The sequence below is a fragment of the Saimiri boliviensis genome, chromosome 1 (genome assembly GCF_048565385.1).
Source record: "Saimiri boliviensis isolate mSaiBol1 chromosome 1, mSaiBol1.pri, whole genome shotgun sequence".
In the NCBI taxonomy this organism is placed as follows: domain Eukaryota; kingdom Metazoa; phylum Chordata; class Mammalia; order Primates; family Cebidae; genus Saimiri; species Saimiri boliviensis.
The window spans coordinates 28251559-28266548 of NC_133449.1; the positions used below are offsets into that span (position 1 = coordinate 28251559).

The window sequence follows — 14990 nt, forward strand, 5'->3', positions numbered from 1 at the left end:
TGTTTCCAATACTGTGCTGTTACAAATAATACTGTCATGAGCAGTTATATGCATGTATCTTTTTCAAGTTCAGTTTATGCTAGGCTATGTGTCTAACTTAGGATAAATTCCTAGAACTGGGATTTCTGGGTTGAGGATGAACACACATAAAGATTCGTTAGATATTACCAAATTTCCCTCCATGAAGACTGTACCAATTTGCATTCCTACCAGAATATATAAAAAATTCTTTATTTTTTCATAGCTTGACAATAAAGCATGTAGTCAAGATTTAGGGTTTTTGCAAATGTCACAGGTAAGAAATATCTTTTTTTTTTTTTTTTTGAGACTGAGTTTCGCTCTTGTTACCCAGGCTGGAGTGCAATGGCGCGATCTTGGCTCACCTCAACCTCCGCCTCCTGGGTTCAAGCGATTCTCCTGCCTCAGCCTCCTGAGTAGCTGGGATTACAGGCATGCACCACCATGCCCAGCTGAGTTTTTGTATTTTTAGTAGAGACGGGGTTTCACCATGTTGACCAGGATGGTCTCGATCTCTCGACCTCGTGATCCACCCGCCTCGGCCTCCCAAAGTGCTGGGATTACAGGCTTGAGCCACCGCGCCCGGCCTAGAAATATCTTAATTTATCTTATTACAATGTAATTTGATTAGGTTTTCATATTTTTAAGGACCATGTGTTCTCAAGGTTACAAAAAGCAATGGGAAATGAATATTTCCCTATTCAGTTAGATGATAGCATTTGGGAATCATACGTACGTACATATATACATATGTGTGTTCATATTAAGGAAATCACCATAAATTTCTACTTCCTTGGGTTTTAATTCCTCAGAAATTCCATATTAAGGAAATCACCATAAATTTCTACTTCCTTGGGTTTAATTCATCAGAAATTCCATGTTAAGGAAATAACCATAAATTTGTAGTTCCTTGGGTTTTAATTCATCAGAAATTCATAGTAAATTTTGTTAACGGCCTTTTCAGCATCTATAGAAATAATTGTGTGATTATTTACCCCTAGATCTATTACGTTGAATTATATTAATAGACTTGCTAATAATGAATGATCCATGCATTGCTGGCATAAAATCGAATTGATCATGGTGTAATTTTTTTCCTTTATTGCTAGGCTTAGTTTGCTAACGTTTGTTTCCGATTGTTTTCCTCATATGTTCATGAATGAGACTGAGTTGTAAGTTTCTTTTTTTCTCCGTCCTTGCTGGATTTTGGTACCAATGTTTTACAGTTTCACAAAATGAATTTGGGAATGTTCCTATTTTTCGGTTTTCTGGAATAGTTTGTAGTAAGAATGGACCTTTTTTTCTTTTCAATGTTTGGTAGAACTTGCCAATGAAGCCATCTGGGCCTGAAATAATATCTTTTGGTAGATTTCTGACTACTGCTTAATTTCTTTAGTGGTTATAGAATTAGCCATATTTTATTTTTCTTAAATCCACTTTGGAAAGTTTGATTTTTCTAAGAATGTGTCCATTTGGAGTAAATTTGCAAGTGGTTTGGCATAAAATTTGTGTATGGTTTTCTGTTGTCTCTTCGATGCCTGCAGCTTCTGTAGTCCTGTCCTCCTTTCTGTTTATCGTGCTGATTATTTGTGATTTAGCTTACCAGAGGTTTGTCTACTTTATTTTTTCAAAAAAACAATTTTTAACTTTTATTTTTTGGGAAAGGTCTCACTTTGTTGCCCAGGCTGGAGTGCAGTGGCATGATCGCAGCTCACTGCCACCTTGACCTCTGGGCCTCAAGAGACCCTTCCTTCTCAGCCTCCCAAGTAGCTGGGACCACAGCTGCACATACCACACCTGTTAATTAAAAAAGAAAAAATTTCTAGGGATGGGGTCTCACTATGTTGGCCAGGCTGGTCTTGAACTCCCAGGATCAAATGCTCCTCCCACCTCAGCTTCTCAAAGTGTTGGGATTACAGGCATGAGCCACCACAGCTGGCTTTTATTGCTCTTCTATGTCACCATTCTCTATTGATGCATAGCAAAGTACCCCAAATCTCAGTGACTTGTAGTAGCAACCATTTTATTTACTCACAATTCTGTGAACCTACCGCTTGAGAAGACTTCAGCAGAAACATCTTGTCCCTGTTTCATATAATGTCACCTGGGATTGATTTGGGTCCCAAATGAGATGTCTGGGGACTTGGTACCGAGACCTGGGTGTCTTCATACCGAGACCTGGGTGTCTTCGTTTCTGTATGGGAAGTCTAGACTTCTTTATGTGGAGACCCAAGTTCCCAAAAGAGTACAGAAGCCACAAAGCCTTCTCATGTCCGGGCCCAAAAGTCAATTCTGCTGCTTCTGTGGGTCAGTGCAAGTTTCTGGAGTAGCCTAGATTCAAGATGAAGGAAATAGACTCCACCTCTTGATGGGAGGAATGGGAAAAGTCACATCGCAAAAGCGCACGTAGGATGAGAGGAAAGGCCGTGGCCATCTTTGGAAGAATATACCATTGTCTATATTGTATGTTTGTTTTCTAGTTCATTTATTTATGTAAATATATCTTGCGTGGCAATTTTTTTTTTTTTTTTTTTTTTTTTTTTTTTTTTTTTTGAGACACCAAGGAGTTTCGCTCTTACTACCCAGGCTGGAGTGCAATGGTGTGATCTCGGCTCACCGCAACCTCCGCCTCCTGGGTTCAAGCAATTCTCCTGTCTCAGCCTCCCGAGTAGCTGGGACTATGGGCTGTGCCACCACGCCCTTGCTTGGCATTTTTAACATGTCCTGAATCTGTGGCTTGATTACTTTCTTCAGTTTTGAAAACTTCTCAACCAGTATCTCTTGAAATGTTGCCTCTACTTGATTATTTCTGCCTTTTCCTTCTGGAAGGCCAGCGCAACGTTTGGCCTGCTCACTCCGTCTACCTACCATGTCTCTTAACCTCCCTCCCAACGTTACCATCTTTTTGTCTTTCTATACTGCATTCTAAGTAATCTATTATTATGCATCTTCTAGTTTATTCGTTCTCCTTCAGTTACGTCTAATTTTCTGTTAAACCTGATAATTGAAGATTTTGAAAACTGGTGATTTTATTTTTCAAATCTAACTTACATTTAGTTTCCTACCAAATTTGTAATTTAAAAAAATTTTTTGGATTCCCATAAAAACTTCAAATTTGTCTTATTTTTTAAAAGCATGGTCATTTTAAGGGCCAGTCGCAGTGGCTCTCGCCTGTAATCCCAGCACTTTGGGAGGCCTAGGCAGCCAGATCGCTTGAGGTCAGGAGTCTGAGACCAGACTGGCCAACATGATGAAACCCCATCTTTACTAAAAATACAGAGATTAGCTGGGCATGGTGGCATATGCCCATAGTCCCAGCTACTTGGGAGGTTGAGGCAGGAGAATCGCTTGAACCTGGGAGGCGGAGGTTGCAGTGAGCCGAGATGGCATTGCTGTACTCCAGCCTGGGTGACAGCGAGACTCCATCTCAAAAAAAAAGTCACTTTATAATTTTAAATTTTGATGATTTTTAGTATTCAAAGTCTGTGATCTGCTTGTGCTGTTTTATTTATTTATTTATTTTTTTCCTGCTAATTCTTGCTCATAGGTACCTCATTTCTTTATGTACTATACCTGGTTATTTTTTACTGTATGCTGCTCAGACTCCTCGAAAATGTACTTATGAGATTCTTGGAGGCCTAGGATGAAGGTAAATGTCTTCAGAGAAGATATAAGTGTTCATTCTGTTGGGCAGTGGGGATGTTACCATAAACTCATGGTGTTAGGCTCCCTAGAAAAAAGCAAGCTCTATGCTAAGCACATTTCATGTCTAACAGCCTTCCTTTAAGATGGCCTGTGCTATTTCTCCCATTTTACAGATGAGAAAACTGAGAAGCTTGGTAACTTGTCCAAAATCATCCAGCTAATTAGTACAGAAACCCGAGGTCAGTCCTGAGTTTGGATCCAGAGCCAGCACCTTTCGCTACCTTACAATATAATAGAGTTCAAGGGAAGAGCCAAAATTAGACTTTTATTTAAACTTTTAAATGGACTCAACAAGTAATACATATAAAAACAGATTTCTGCTTTGAATGTTTTGGCTTATAAAATTGAAATATCATCAACTCAAAACCGCAGTTGGCAAAAGCAACTTGGCAAGAAACGACTGTATCTAATTAAATACCGTTTTAGCTGGAATTTTATCTTCCTCGAATGGGTCAGAAGTTCCTAGAAGATTGTCATGCCTGTGGGAAAAACACTTGTTGCCTTGGTAACGTACCCATGACAGGCCTGTCAATGCAAAACCAGCGGTGGGAGCTGGGTGAACTCAGTGAGAAAAGGATACCTTTTCATTACTGAAACAAGCGAGGCAACCCTGGTTTTGCAAGAGCCCATGTTCTTCCTGGAAGTTGACTTCCCTTCTCTTCCTGCAGGGAGTTTTCCCCAGCCTTCTAGAAATACTTTTTATTATTATTATTTTTATTTATTTATTTTTTGAGACAGAGTCTTGCTCTGTTACCAGGCTGGAGTGCAGTGGCACAATCTTGGCTCACTGCAACCTCCACCTTCAGGGGTCAAGTGATTCTCCCGCCTCAGCCTCCTGAGTAGCAGGGACTACAGGTGCACCCCATCACACCCAACTTTGTGCGCGCGTGTGTGTGTGTGTGTTTAGTAGAAATGGGATTTCACCATGTTGGTCAGGATGGTCTCGATCTCTTGACCTCGTGATCTGCCTGCCTCAGCCTCCCAAAGTGCTGGGATTACAGGTGTGAGCCACCGCACCTAGTCCTAGAAATACTGTCTTTCTAAATAAGAGTAGGAAGGGATATTCGAGAGCTTCTGGTGGCCCAGGTCCTTCAAATTATTGTTGCAAGATGGGCGAGAACCTGCTTGGGTCACACACCTAGTTGGTGGCAGAGCCACCCCTAATCTCTGAGGTTAGACTCGACATCCCAATGCCTGCATCCCCACCCCCACCCCTCGCTTCAGCTCACACACTCATCTCCAAATGTCTGCTTTGAACAGTGAGCACAGGTATGGGGTTTTCTATAGAGCCTCAGAAGTTCTACTTCCTGGGATGTCATCTGTGCCTTGTAAATGTTTAGGACTTTCTTGTCAATCATCATTTTCATCAAGTTGCAGTTTTGCTAATGTCAGTTAACTGAGCACCCTTCTAAAAACCCACGTTGGGCTGAGCCTGGCTGGTAGCTACTAAACCAAATGTTAAGGAACCCTCTGGGGAGAGAGAACGGATCCGCATAAAATCACCGGAGGAAGAATTAAGCACCAAAATAGGTGCAAGAAGCTGTAATAAAAGCGACAGGATTCAGAGAACTAAGAGATGAATGTGGGCTGGAGGAGTCTCCCGTGGGAGGTGAAACTCAGTTGCTCACTGAAGGGTGAGTGGGACTGAGATAAACACCAAGGAGCCGAGAGGGCAGGCGAGGGGAGGGCATGGCGTGATGGGTTTGAGGAGCAGGCCGGCTGCACTGGAGTGTGGGGTTGGTGTGGGGCAAAGTGAAGAGTTAAGGTAGGACAGTTAAGCCCCAGTGCATGGAGAGTGGAGATTTTTCAGAGTACCTTTTAGCTTAAAGAGACTTCTAAAATGATTTAATCCAAATCTTTTATTTTACATTTACAAAAACTGAACTGGTGGAGTGACTGGCCCAAGGTCATGCAGCAAGCCTGGAATTTTAATTTGCTGTAGTGGGAAGAAGGGAGCTATAAAAGGTTCTTTGGCAAGGGAGTGGCATGATGCAAGTGGTATTTTCAGCAAGATCACTCCTCCAGCTCCAGACATAAAAGGTCGTGAGTCAAAAAAGGCACCACCTTGGTGAATAGAGCCCTGGATCACAGGGAGGGGCCCAGCAGGGATTCTGCTGGGCTCTGGGAAAGGTAAATGCTTTTCTTCATGCCCCAGGCCCTCATTTCCTCTTGCATTATTGCTTCTCTGGGATGAGGGGTCGTAAGCCCCCCTTCCTTCACACCACAACTTCCCAGTTTTCTCTGGGAGGAGACCTTCCTGATGGTCTCCCTTCCTAAGACTCCCTTCCTGTTGGGGCTCACTGATCAACACACCTGCCCCCATCCAACTTTGAGGAATCCCTGGTCCCATTTGAAGTTCTGGCCCATGGTGGCTGAGGCAAAGCTAGAGCTGCTGCTGATTGTGGAAGATGACAGTGTAGGAGGAGTCGGGGCTCTGGAACCTGCCATTGTCAAGGACTGCTTGGTCATCTTCAGGTTGCTCCTTCCTGGCTCTGGGTTGGCCTCACTGTCCCTGTCTTAGTCTATTGTGTGCTGCTATAATACCACAGACTGGGTAATTTATAATGAACATTTATAATGGTTCTGGAGGCTGGGAAGTCCAAGATTGAGGGGCTGGCATCTGGTGAGGGCCTTCTTGCTGTGGCAGAAGGCAAAAGGGCAAGTGAGGGTACAAGAGAGGCAAAAAGGGGCCAAACTCATCCTTTTGTAACAAACCCACTCCCACAATAATGACATTAATCTATCTGTGAGGGCAGAACCCTCATGACCTAATCACCTTGTATAGGTCTCATCTCCTACCATCTCTACATTGGTGATCAAATTTCCAATATGTGAACTTTGGGGGAATGCATCCAAACTATAGCAATCCCATGAGAAAGTTGAGGAAAATGTGATCCAAAAGTCAAGCGTCCCCTTGTCTGAGGCCAAGGGCAAAACTATGAGTCAATTTTGAATATGTTATTTCCTGTTGGGACTACTTCCTTCTCTTGGGGCACAGGGTGTATGATATTGGATATCTGTGGGCATCAGGGAATGGAGACAGGAGGGTGCACTGGTCTCTGCCTGGAATGAGGTCTGTAATTGGCGGTGAGGTCTCTCTGGGACCGTCAGCACAAGACAGAGTATTTAATGAATTGTGCTTTGAGACTTTTCAAACCACCTCGAATGTTTTTTTCGTAACCAGACTAGAGGTTGTGTCTACGCAAAGATTGTGACATTGGTGATCCTAAAACATTCTTTGGCCAGCATTCCTGATGGCAAATCTAGAGTGACTGATGGTGATAAGGGCAGCTGGAATACTGATCTACAGACATGGCAAAACAAAAGATTTCTTCAGGAAACTCTGGATAGAAGATGACACATGTAATAAGTCTATAACCTTCTTTTAAAAAGACTTTGGTCTCAAGGAAAGTGTACTTGACTAGGTTAAGGAGAATCCAGTTCTACACATGGCTTTCTTAGTACCTTGCCAAATGGCCTTTGGCAGGTTTCCTCGTCTCTCTGGATCTAGTAAACAGGATGATCTTGAAGGTCTGTTCACCTCATCTACTCTAGAATTCTGTGACATACATTCAGAGGTCAACCGAAGTTACCTTAGAAGGGTTCTCCAGTCCTCATTCTCGCCTTCCACTGGTGGCAGCATGTGACTGCCCAAGCACCACACTGACAGGATGCTGTGCTAACATCCTGTACGCCTTAGAGCACCTGGAATTTTAATGGAACAGCCAGCCAGGCATGACTCATGGTTTTCTGACTCAGCACCCACAGCTAGTCACATGCAGCACCTGCTCACAGGTCCATGCAGCATCCTACAGTCCCTCTAGGTCACATAGGGTGACAGCTTATAGCCACCCTGTGCGGTGCAGCACCCAGTCAGCCACAGGACCTGCTTATTATTCAAAACCATGCAGGGCATGACACTGGCCGACTTGGGCCCTCCCCTTCCAAGCTCACCAGCACAGCTCAGTGCTTAGTGGATAGCAGTGCTGTCCACACCGTTGCTGGTGCAATCTGAATGCACTCATGGCTCTCTGAGCCTGTAAAAATGCCTGGCCTTGAAAGTCCTCCCTGATGCCTAGGAGATGCTCCTTCCTTTCATCTGGGAGACAAGTCACCTCTCCTCTGTGTATGGCCCTCTCTCACTTACACAGCCCTTTCCAGTTCTTTGATCCTCATAACAACTCCATGAAGGAGACAGGGAAGCTAATCTTCTTCCCTTTTTATAGATAAAGAAGTCAATATTCAGATAGATTAGATGCTTAATCAAGGTCTCGAAATGACTGTATTCCCTCAAGGAAGGGACAGGGGCTAGAAGATTGCACTCCAGGCACATCATAAGTATATAAACATCAAGCAAATCTAAATTGAGAGAGCATGCCCTGCTTTAATTTTGCCTTTGAAATCACCCCACCCATATGTGGCCAGCTGTTACACTAACACACACTGGGTTTCCTCATAGAGTCAGGATCCTAACCTTAGAAGCACATGAACATTACTGGAGGGGCTTTTAAAAACTCTGATGCCCAGCATAGCCATGTCCCACCAGGCCAGTCAAATCTGAGTCTCTACATTTAGGGGCTGGGCAGCAAGTGATGAGCTGAGAGCCACTGCTTCAGAAGGTACCTCCCTAAGGGAGAAGCACGTGATTTTACTTTGCCAAGGCCTGATGCTCCCATGGTGCTTTGTTGATTCCAGACCTCAGTAGTCACAGCTCTGTCCAACTTGGATGACTGATCTCAGCCAAACCTGGTCCTTGGAGCATGCACAAGTGTTTTTCTCTTGTATTCCCATCAGGATGGAAAAGTACTTGTTTTTTTCCCCTGACTGCTCTGACTCAGGTGGCAGTTTTTCAAAGAGTTCAAAGACCTTCACATATCCATGAGCTTATGTTTTTTGTTTTGTTTTGTTTTGTTTTGTTTTGTTTTGTTTTGTTTTGTATTGAGACGGAGTTTCGCTCTTGTTACCCAGGCTGGAGTGCAATGGTGCGATCTCGGCTCACCGCAACCTCCGCCTCCTGGGTTCAGGCAATTCTCCTGCCTCAGCCTCCTGAGTAGCTGGGATTACAGGCACGCGCCACCATGCCCGGCTAATGTTTTGTATTTTTAGCAGAGGCGGGGTTTCACCATGTTGACGAGGATGGTCTCGATCTCTTGACCTCATGATCCACCTGTCTTGGCCTCCCAAAGCACTGGGATTACAGGCTTGAGCCACCGTGCCCGGCCGATGAGCTTATGTTAAAACAACCTTTCAAAAGGGGGAAGTTCCCTTGGGGTTCCGTAGATTGGGGTCCGATGATGCCACAGTGCTTCAGTAACCTCTTCCACAATGCCTCAGTGTACTATGGGAACAGACACTGTACCTGGTGAAAGCAGAGAACTAGAGTGAGGTCCATGTCGCTCCAAGAGTTAGTGGGGCCAGGACAAAGAGGCACCAAGTCTCCCTCTGGATCTTGAGACACTTAACTTTTAGATCCCAGGAACAGCTTTATTGTGACACCCCAGAGTAGTTATCATGGATGACTCACATCATCAAGGTAAAAACATGAACTCCTGAGCATTTGTTATGTGAAGGAAATCCCAGAATATTGAAGCTGAAAGGATCTGAAAGATGTCTACGCCAACCACATCTCAGACGCTGAAATTATAACTAACAATTACTGAGTTATTTCCAGGAGTCGGACACTGTGCTGCATGTTCACATGCATTTTGTCCTCATGCAACTCCATGGGGCAGGTATTATCAACCTTACCTTATAGGTGAGGAAAGTAAGGCTTGGAGAAGTTGATTAGACCAAGGATTTCCAAGCTCTTAACCTCTGCTTGGTGTATGTGCCACATGTTCACGACCCCCAGCCTCTGCTTGGACCAGTGCCCTGGCAGCCCATTCTTGTTTGGGTAGCTCCAGCTACTCTGCCAAGGGGCGACTTGCTTCCACTGGTTTAGTCCTGGTTTGAGAGCCACATGAAATAAGGCTAGCCCACTTGGCATCCGACCTATCAGATCCCGAAGGAAGTTCTCATACACCCTCCTCAGCTTCTGTTTAAATATACTATCTATGTTTCAGTGCGCCCTACTTATTGTGTTCTTTACTCCTGACTTTGTTTGTTTTGAGGCAGAGTCTCACTCTATCACGCAGGCTGGAGGGTAGTGATGTGGTCACAACTCACTGCAGCCTCAAACTCCTGAGCTCAAGTGATCCTCCTGAGTAGCTGGGACTACAGGCATGCCTCACTACACTCAGATTATTCAGTGTGTGTGTGTGTGTATGTGTGTGTGTGTGTGTGTGTGTGTGTGTGTGTATAGCGACAGGGTTTCACCATGTTGCTCAGACAGGTTTTGAATTCCTGGACTAAAGTAATCCTTCCACCTCAGTCTCTCAAAGCATTGAGATTACAAGCCTGAGCCACTGTGCCTGGCCTTCTCCTGATTTCTTGCCTCCTTTAGGATTAAGTATTTTTACTGTTCAGGTTTCACCACCCCAGCCTGGCCAACATTAGCTTATGGATTATACCATTTTTATCATTATTTTGGTGTTTGAGGTGATAACATGCACCCTTGATTATGAAAGTCTAATATAAATCAGTACTTTTACCACTTCCCAGACAAGTTATTCCATCTAAATCTGTCCACAAAGCAATTTGTTTCATGTCTTTTTAAACTCCAAAATATTTTTATTTATATTAGGGTTGACAAACTTTTTCCGCAAAGGAAAATGTTATAAATGTTTGAAATTTTATGAGTCACATATATTTTCTATCACATTCTTCTTTGTGTTTTTTCTAATAGTTCTTTAAAAATGTAAGAATGATTCTTATCTAGAGGGTCATATAAAAACAGGCTGTGGGTGGATTTCACCTATGGGCCATAGTTCACTGGTCTCCAGTTTGTACAGTAAATATTATTTTGGGTTTACCTACATAGTTATTCTTTCTGTACTTCATTCCTTTTTTACATCATCGAGGTCCCAACTGGGATTGTTTTCCTTTTGGCATTTTGCCTGTTACTCCACTGGCCTTTGGTTTCAGATGAAAAGTCAGTCTGATCATAATATTGGTCTCCTGTACTTGAGTTTTCCTCCTCCTGTTTTCAAATTATTTTTATGGTTTTAGAATTACCTCTAGATAGGTAGACTATTATAGTTGATGTGTCTAAGTAAGATTCTCTGTACTTATCCTACTTAATGTACTTTCAGCTTGTTGGATCTGTGGTTTAATATTTTTTTCATCAAATGTGGGAGGTTTGGGAAGTTTTTAGCCATTTTATTTTATTTTATTTTATGTTTGAAACAGAGTTTCACTCTGTTGCCCAGGCTTGGAGTGCAGTGATGTGATCTCTGCTCACTGCAATCTCAGCCTCCCGGGTTCAAGCAATTCTCCTGTCTCAGCCTCCAAAGTAGGTGGGATTAGAGGTGCCCACCACCACGCCTAGCTAATTTTTGTTGTTGTTGGTGGTGGTGGTTTTGTTTGTTTGTTTAGTAGAGATGAGGTTTCACCATGTTGGCCAGGCTGGTCTCAAACTCCTTACCTCAGGTAATTCACCCACCTCAGCCTTGCCATTTTATCTTTAAATCATTTTCTGCTCCCCTTAACCCATATATCTCTCTCTTCTTCTTCTGGGGCTCATATTACATGTGTGTTTGTATGTTTGACACTGTCCACTGATCTGCGAGGTTCCGTTTTTCTTCAGTCTCTTTTCCTTTGTATTTTTTAGAAATATACTTACTATCTTTAAATTTACTGCTCTTTTATTCTGTCATCTCAAGCCTGCTATTGAGCCCACCTAGTGAATCTTTTGTTTCAGTTATTGTACTTCTCAACTCTAGAATTTCCATTTTATATCACTTCTATTTGTTGTCATTGTCTTCATGTTTTTATTTAATTCTTCAAATACATATAATAGCTGCTTTGAAGACTTTGCCTGTGAAATCCAGCATCTGTGTCATCTCAGTTTTCATTGATTGCTTTGTTCTTCATCTGGACTCATGTTTCAATGTCAAGGCATGCTTGGTAACTTTTGCTTGAAGACTAGACATGTTTGATTAAATGTAGCAATTCTGGATTCTGTTTTATTTTCCTGAGGGTCATCAGTTTGTTTTTTAATAACTTGTCCGGACTTAAATTGTGGAATCTACCTTTCTTGTTGTGTGCAGCTAGCCACTGATGTTTTTGCTCAGTCTCTCTCTCTCTCTCGCTCTCACTCTCGCTCTCGCTCTCGCTCTCGCTCTCGCTCTCGCTCTCGCTCTCTCTCTCTCATATGCCTGGCATCCCAGGAGTCACCCCTAAGTCTGCATGGTTTAGTGATCAGTCAATGATCTGGACAGAGGTTGTGCTCAAATACCTTGAGACCATAAGGTTCTGTTGCTTGCTGTGTGTGTAGGTTAGAGAATGGGCACAAAGTCTCTCTTGGTTTTAGATTTACATGCAGCTCTTCCAGTCCTCCTGGCACATATGTCAATTTCCAGTTATTTGGGGATACGTGATGAGCACATCTCAGTACTTCTTATTTTCTAGATTGCCCCATTAAATTTCTCATTGGACCACCTCTTGCTCTAACTGGGTATAAAACATAGAGCTAGCAAAATTGTGAATTTTCTTCATTTATTTCCATGTTAGTCTACTGCTTTTCACTAATCTGTTTGTTATGTTTTTAAATTTTCTCTTGGCTTTAGTTTGTTTAGTGTTGTCTCCTGGTAACTTTTTAATGGAAAGCTAAGCATTGTATATAAAATATTAGATAATTTTCATGCTCTGGCTAGTAGTATTTTCATAAAGGTTTTCCTTTTGCTTTTGGCAGGCAGTTAGGTAGGAACAGATCACTTTTATCTAATCAGGAATCAAACCGATTCAAGTCTGGTCTTTAGACTTTTACAGATCAGCTTGTTTACAGTTTATCCCTACTCCAAAGGTCTTACTGTTTTAAGTCCCACTTGAAAGCCTGGAATATTCATGGGGGTCCCTCCTCCTTGATGGGTGCTGAACTCAATGTTTTCCCCCAGTTTCATTACACTGCCTGAAGCTCTGTAGTATCTTAGCCCCTTGGCTGCTGAGTTCTGTTGCTCATGATTTGACAAATGCTTCAAGGGTAGAATATCCAATGCTGGGCCTCGTCTCTGCACATATTTTCTCTTTGGGGTCCTGACTCCTTAAATTTTTGCTTTTATAATTCTCAACACACACACACACACACACACACACACACACACACACACACACACAGAGAGGATGTGGGAGTGCATAACAGAATGCAGGAATGCAGCAGAAAAAGATAAAAGACCCAGAAGAGTCCCTAACAGTTGCAGGAAAACATGTGGGATCCACGTGTTGTCTTCAGAAACATCCTCTTTTGAGCCCCCATTAAAACTTTTTATTTCTGGAGTCAGCAGTAAACTTTGGACCCGGCCCCAACCCTCTAAACAACATTTAAAATTTTTGCTGCTATAAAATCATACTAATCATACCATCTATTTTTCCTGGATTGTTTTGATAATGAAATGAGAGCATCTTTCATCATAATTAACATATCTCAACATACACTTTTTGCAGGCACCTGGTTAGATCTTCTGTTTTAATTCATCTTTTTAAATTTTATAATAGAGTGCTGAGTATATTAGCTGTCATAAATTTTTTTTTTTTTTTTTTTTTTAGAATACTGCTATTTAAAGAAGAGGTCCAAAAGCTTTTGAAGACTGATTTTCTTTTAATTAAAAAAATTGTTGTTCCAGCACCATTTGTTGAAAAGACTGTCTTTTCTCTGTAATAGTGCCTTTGGTCCTTAGTCACAGATCTGTTGACTCTGTTTATGTGGGTTTATTTCTGGTCTCTCTGTTCTGTCTACTTGATCTAGTAGTTTATTCTTTTGCCAGTCACACTGTCTTGATCACAGTAGCTTTAGAGTCAATCCTGAAGTTGGATAATATCAGTCTTCTGACTTTGTTCTGCAATATCATGTTGGCTCTTCTGGGTCGTTTGCCTCTTCATATAAATTTTAGAATCAGTTTCTTGATACTCACAAAGGTTTCTACATTTTTTAATGATTGCAAAAAATAAAAAGGAGAATATTTTGTAATGCATGAAAATTATGTGGAATTCAAACTTCAGTCACCTTAAAGTTAGTTTGTTTACACATTGCTCATGGCTGCGTTCACGCTACAACAGCAGAGTTGAATAGTTTCAGTAGAGACTATATGGGGAGTAAAATCTAAAATATTGACTCTCTGGCCCTTTGCAGAAAAAGTCTACGGGCCCTCATCTAGACCTTGGACATGTGGCTTACACTTAGCTTGTTGGTTAGAAGCGTGGCTCATGGAGTAGGATGAGCCACGCTGCCTGTTTTCAAACCCCACTATTATCATTTGCTGGCAATGCCACCTTTTTTTATTTTTATTTTTTATTTGTTAGAGATGGGTTCTCATTATGTTGCCCAGGCTGGTCCCAAACTCCTGAGCTCAAGCAATCCTTCCATCTCCACTTCCCAAAGTGCTGGGATTACAGGCATGAGCCACCACGCCTTGCCACCTTTAAAACGCCACTTAACCTTTTTGAGCCTCAGTTTTCCGTCTATAAAGTGGGGATGATGGTATGTTTCTCATAAAGTTGTCATGAGAATTAAATGAATTAGTTCACATAAAGTGCTTAGAACAGTGCCTGGCACATAGAAGCTGTATTTGTGTTGGCTACCATTTACATTTTTATCCTGGCTTAGAAAGAAAATTACCAAAATAGTCTTAAATCTCTGCTCTGCTAACTCCTCTATCCCACTCCCCCTCAAGTGATGATCATCTTAAATTACACCTTGAAATCATCTCTTCGAAGACTGGTCACAGCTCCCTGTTGCTCAGGGACTAGCCTGACATTCGTGGTTCCCCAGCCCAGCCACCCTCTGTCTATGCAGTCTGTGCAGCCTCATCCCCACTGCCCACCACTTTCCTGGCCTCCAGTTACAAACCCCTGCTCCAGCCTTTTCCAGCACTTTGTGTTTTTCCGTGCCTCTATGCCTTCCCAACATGTGGCCCTTTCTGCCCAGAAAGCTTGCTTCTGGGAATTCCAAGGGGACCACTGAGATCTGGGGGCAGGGTCCAGTCAGCATTGCTTGTGCAAGTGCTAATGTGGAAATCCGTGCCTGATCTCACAGTGGGCACGAAATGGAAATATACTGTTGCTCCTCATGAAGCTCTAGATAAATTGTTTTCAGGGTCAAAAAGTAAAGCTGCAGAAGAAGGCTGTGGTGGAAAAGAGATCCAGCCCCTTTGCCCAAGCCAGGCTTCCTTTTG

At 42.6% G+C, this 14990-nt stretch overlaps 1 protein-coding gene across 1 annotated transcript in view; it reads left to right on the forward strand.

Annotated features, from left to right (window-relative positions):
- Positions 1–6088: 6088 nt before the first annotated feature.
- Positions 6089–14990, forward strand: part of PLB1 (phospholipase B1) — a 140467-nt gene continuing 131565 nt past the window's right edge. Inside the window, 1 exon segment of the mRNA XM_074394601.1 lies at positions 6089–6219. Within this exon segment, the coding sequence (XP_074250702.1) occupies positions 6089–6219 (131 nt within the window).